The 5,675-nt window shown below is 43.8% G+C and overlaps 1 protein-coding gene across 1 annotated transcript in view; it reads left to right on the top strand.

Annotated features, from left to right (window-relative positions):
* The first annotated feature begins 737 nt into the window (after positions 1-737).
* Positions 738-5,675, top strand: part of pygma (phosphorylase, glycogen, muscle A) — a 14,134-nt gene continuing 9,196 nt past the window's right edge. Inside the window, exons 1-7 of the mRNA XM_024266706.2 lie at positions 738-1,061; positions 2,835-2,936; positions 3,023-3,101; positions 4,621-4,724; positions 4,810-4,941; positions 5,020-5,131; positions 5,209-5,291. Coding sequence (XP_024122474.1) covers positions 819-1,061; positions 2,835-2,936; positions 3,023-3,101; positions 4,621-4,724; positions 4,810-4,941; positions 5,020-5,131; positions 5,209-5,291 — 855 coding nt within the window. The 5' untranslated portion in view covers positions 738-818. The remainder of the gene's footprint in view (positions 1,062-2,834; positions 2,937-3,022; positions 3,102-4,620; positions 4,725-4,809; positions 4,942-5,019; positions 5,132-5,208; positions 5,292-5,675) is intronic.

Here is a 5,675-nt window from a genome sequence, read left to right as displayed (position 1 = left end):
CGAGCCGGAGCCGGGTTAGGGTGCAGGAGCTCTCCAGGTCCTAGCGCCGGCCGGTTTTAGCTGTTATTAACTTTTAGCTGTTATGCTATTATTAACTCCTAAATTTGGTCCACTAGATAAGGAGCTGGGTTTTTGCTGGGTGGGCGGCCGCCCCACCTTGCCCCTCTTTATCTCTACCCCTGGTTTACACGCTCTACTGCTAGATTACTGCCCCTCACGCTCCCAACCTAACCTTACTAGTGCATAAAAACATGGGAGTATTATTGTAGCTATCAAGCCGTGCAGTTTTTGACCCAGACACTAGCTCAGACGAGGAAAATGAAGGCAGCATGGATGCATCACAATGGGTGGAGCAAAGAGTTTGTGCCCCGCCCATTGTATTTTCTACCTCACAAATGAGGTTTTTTTTCAAACTGCATTTTTTTTGTCTACTCCTAATTCACAACAATTTGAACAAATAAATACTCAGTTTTAAGTTTAATTTTCTTCACATGTTTCCTTCATTATGAGAAAACTGTCACAAGAATATGTTAAAAGCACAATTTTTTTCAGTATTTTTCTTACATTTGCCCTTTTAAATGGCATTTAAAATGTATTACAGGTCATTGGGCTGTTTATATGACCAGCATTTGCCCCCCCCCCAGACCTCACGCCTTTACCCAGCATGTTCATCCAGCCCCACCTTCTGCTTAATATTCATCTTTGCCTCTTTAAAATGCTGATCTCCCAGCTGCAGTGTGGCTGTCTCCCTTGCTGGGCTTAAACTGTTTCCATCCTCCTAGACTCAAGAGTGCTGAGCTGCTGCAACTCGCGCCAAGATGTCTAAGCCTCTATCCGACCACGACAGGAAGAAACAGATCTCCGTGCGCGGCCTGGCCGGCGTGGAGAACGTCACAGAGCTGAAGCAGAACTTCAACAGGCATCTCCACTTTACCCTGGTCAAGGACAGAAATGTGGCCACCCGAAGGGATTACTACTTTGCCCTTGCCCACACAGTGCGTGACCACTTGATCGGCAGGTGGATCAGAACCCAGCAGCACTACTATGAGAAAGATCCCAAGGTACACTCTGCTCATTCCCTCCAGATTAACTGAAAGCCGCTGCTCCTTTTTAGTTTTACTGGCAAAAAGGCTTTTATTTTGAAGGCTGTCATGACAAAATTAGTGTTTGTAGAGATTCTGGATGTAAGAAGTATTGGTATATTTAAGCTTTTATAATATTTTTTAACCACTTTTAGGCGTTTTCCTGCAATGTTTTCCCAAATTAGATGCAAAAAGCTTGACAAGTTCTCTCTGTGATTGCAAACTGAAGATAATTAAACGAAAATTGTCTTATTTATTGGAAAGCTCAACTTCCAGTGTGTCATAAAAAACCCCCCAGCAGCTGAAGAACTGCCTGTTCTGTATGGAGACGCATGAACTTGGAGACTCTAGTCAGGTATAATGTCACATACGGGTCAAAGAGACAATTATAGCACCTATCTGAACTATTTTGACATTTCAAAACATTTTTTCATCCTTTTTTTATTTGTTTTATGACGCCAATGCTTACCCTAACATCTCTGCTCCTACAGTCAACTGCACTTTTTTTACAGCTTGATGCTCGTGTAATGCCAAGTCATGACATTTAGACTTCATCGGGGGCTCTTGTCGGTATTCCGCCCTGGTTATAATGTGTTGAAACACTAAACCTGTCCTGTTCTTGTGCCCTCAACACAGAGCACGTATACCCCCCGCCCCTCCCCTCGACCAGGTCATATGACAACATGCCTCCAAGGGCACCGGCCCTCAAAGAAGTTACTGTAAAAGCCATCACCAGCTGCAGAGAAAAACTTCAATAAAACATCAGGGGAGTGTAAATTAAAGTGGCAAAAACGGCAAGGTGCATATTTGAAAATGTCACATCTATTTAAAGCTGATGGCGCAAATAAACGAGAAAAAAAAATCCTTTTTACTTAGCGTGCCAAAATATGTTCTTTTCAATGTCATTAATAAGACTGTTGATGGAGCTGGAGATTTTTTTTTTTTTTGTTAAATCCTCCTTCCACAGCTCACTTTGCATTAGGAGACTCCATAAGAAGCAATGCGTTAATCTCAAAAGCCAGACATCCAACAACAGGGTAATCTCATGGAAACGTTGATGGGCTGCAGCTAATAACTCCCAGAAACAGTGCTTGCTCCTGTTTGAAAGGTCAAAGGTGAAACTTGTTCTCAACTGTCCAGAAGGGGGAAACGAAGAAGCTGCGGTTTTATAGGAAAAAAAGCTAAACCGCGATGTTGGAAACGGGGTTCAGTTTGAAAGGATGTGTTCTGCAGGAGTCTGGAAGGAGTCTCCCTCATTCCACACATGTATGCACTTGAACTCCACAATGAAAGGTTATCACACCCTGCCTGACTTTTACAGCGACCTCCAACAGTGGCTATTTTGGTGCGTCCCAAAATGTTGTCGTTATGTAATACCCAAAGCAATGTACACCCCATAACCCCCACGAGCTGCCGCCCTGCTCTGTCTGAGATCAGCCTTCCATGTCGGAGGAGGAGGAGGTGTGTGTGGGGGGGGGTTTAAATGGCAAAGGCTAAACACAGACTCAGGTGGCACATTTACATGTGCCTCCAACCATGAAGCAAAGTTGTGAAACCTTTGACGGTTTGAGGTGAGTTGTGTTGTGACATATGGCGTTTAAGTTCAAAGGGTTCACAGTTTCAAAGTCAAATGTGGCCCCAACGGGCGGTAAAAAAAAACAAAAAAAACAATCGGGTCATGTAAGGTCATCAAAATATCTCTGCCAGTCTGCAACAGACGAGCTTATATTTCTGTTTTTGGCCTTTCTGTAGCGGGTTTACTACATCTCCTTGGAGTTCTACATGGGCCGCACCCTCCAGAACACCATGGTGAACCTGGCACTGGAGAACGCCTGTGATGAGGCCATGTACCAGGTTAGACGAAAAAGAAATAGTTTCTCTTACCGTTTACCAAAAGCAGAAGTAAAAATGACTATGTTCATGATTTTTGCTTCTTGCAGCTGGGTTTGGACATGGAAGAATTGGAGGAAATGGAGGAAGACGCTGGTTTGGGGAATGGAGGCCTTGGTCGTCTTGCTGGTCGGTATATGTGTTTCCATCAGGGGTGTCCAACTCCAGGCCTCAAGTGTTGACATCCTGCTGGTTTTCTAGAAATTAGGACTTAGCTGATGTTGAGTACCTGGATCAGGTGTGTTTAACCAATCAGGAGGTTTAATGAAACGTTGGTTGGAAAATATGTAGGACACTGGCCCTCGAGGCCTCAAGTTGGACACCTCTGCTTTACATCATTGACTGTATATAACTGGACCGAGTAAGTGTGACGTCACCCCCAGAAACAACTCTCAATTCGTATGGTTAGGGTCCCCTCAGAATTTTTTTTTTGTTTTCGTTCGTTGACGTGTGGCTGTTCCCATTAAATCAGGGGTCCCCAACCTCCGGCCCGTTAAGCGATACCGGTCCGATGGCCGCTTGGTACCAGGTCACAGATGCTAATCAGGGGTCCCCAACTCTCAGGGTGCGGGCCAGTACCCTAACTCAGTTCCGCGTCCGGTACCACATCCAGTACAGCGTCCCGAGTTTTGGGGACCTGTGATTTAATGGGATCAGTCAGCACATCAAAAACGACAAGTTGGGGACAACTGAAACGTCAAAAAGTGATGCGTAGGGGCCTGAACCCTACGTCCATACATAACAAATTGGGAGTGAGAATGTGTAGAAAGAAAATGATGCAGCATGCAGACCTTTGGAAACAGCTCTAGTAATCTGACTGACTTTTGTGAGTTGATTCAACTTTCTATGGACACCTATGTCCCAGATAACAGAGTTCCTCTCCAGACTTTAGGGACTCTAGACCAGTGGTCCCCAAACCCCGGGCCGTGGACCACCACCGGTCTATGGGTCACTTGGTACCAGGCAGACAAAAAAACTAAATGGGCTAACTTAGATTATTTCTGTTCAGTTTATTTTCTTATCCTAAACAGCTCCCTTGATGGCTAACTGGATTGCTAAGCTAGTAGCCTTAAAACAAACAACAAAAACTAGACAATAAAACATATTTGGAAAGTTTATTTGGGGAGAAAAGAGCCAGTGAAGAAACAAAAAAAGCCTTCGACTTCTAAGAACAATAAAGCTGCTGTTAACAGACGAAAGTAGGAGTCTTCCTTGACATACAGATTAGTTGTTTTCATGTAGCATGTAGTTGTGTCTAATATGCAACGACAGATTCTGGACTATTTCACACGTGCAAATAACAAAGCTGGAGACACGGTGGATTCACGTTTAAATTATATTTTGAAAATACCACTTTTACGACGGCTGCGTCATTTTATTTTGCTTTATTTATCCATCACATCTTAAAAGTCAGACGTAGCTGAAGCTAGCAACCCGGTTGTTAGCCTTGATCCACTGACGTTAAAGGGAAAACCATCATCAAAGTTTAAACCAGCTTCAATCACATAAAGTTGCTGGTTTGTAGAAACTTGTAAAAGCGACATTTATGGAATCCGTTCAGAAATGTTAGCGTAGAAAATATTCCTATTATAATTTGCTTTTACGTCCAGTATTCCTGCTTGTTAAAATTTTCTTTCTGTTTTTTCAGCCTGCTTCTTGGACTCGATGGCCTCACTGGGTTTGTCTGCCTACGGTTATGGTATTCGCTACGAATTTGGTATCTTCAATCAGAAAATCATCAATGGCTGGCAGGTAAACGGCACCAAAACTCCAATACGTGAAACCTCTCGGATAGAAGTTTTTTCTCCATTTGACGTCAGCATCCGCCATCTCTCAGGTTGAAGAGGCCGATGACTGGCTGCGCTACGGTAACCCCTGGGAGAAGGCCCGTCCCGAATACATGCGTCCCGTTCACTTTTACGGCAGGACGGAGCATCACCCCGACGGGGTCAAATGGGTGGACACTCAGGTGAAAACGCAGTCTGATAGATAAGAGCGTTCAAAGCTATAAATGTTTCTAACTACTGTCTCTCCGATGCAATGCTAGGTGGTGTTGGCTCTGCCGTACGACACGCCCGTTCCAGGTTACAGGAACAACTACGTGAACACCATGAGGCTTTGGTCTGCGAAGGCGCCATGCGAGTTCAACCTCAAAGACTGTACGTTTTTGCAAATGTCAAACTTAAAAAAATAATGCTGTAAAACAACAACAAGTTTTTGATTTTTGTCTCTATAGTTAATGTTGGCGGCTACATTCAGGCTGTTTTGGACAGAAACTTGGCGGAGAACATCTCCCGTGTGCTCTACCCCAATGACAATGTAAGAACATTTTGTCCTGGAACATCAGCTGACGATTAATGTAGGTTGTAGGTCACAAAAATATGAGAATGGGAGGAGTCACGTAAGCATTTATAGGGGCACGGTCCCCCCTTGCCCACCCCTATATCCGCCCCTGGCTAAGAGTTATTTGGTCCTTCTTCACTGAATACCCCTGTTCAGCTACAAAATGAACACTACAGGTGTCTCTGTTTGGTTTAACCATTTAACACTTTTTAATAATGTTATTTAGATAGTTGTAGATTCTGGTTTATTCTCTGGAGCTCCATAGTAGTCTTTGTTTCTTAAATCATTTTACACTTTTACAATCTTAACATCCCTCAGGATTTCATGTAATGGGTCTTCAACACTTCAAGAACCTTTCGG

This window comes from Oryzias melastigma, linkage group LG14, assembly GCF_002922805.2.
Source record: "Oryzias melastigma strain HK-1 linkage group LG14, ASM292280v2, whole genome shotgun sequence".
Classification (NCBI taxonomy): Eukaryota; Metazoa; Chordata; class Actinopteri; order Beloniformes; family Adrianichthyidae; genus Oryzias; species Oryzias melastigma.
This window is presented reverse-complemented; position numbering and strand designations above follow the sequence as displayed.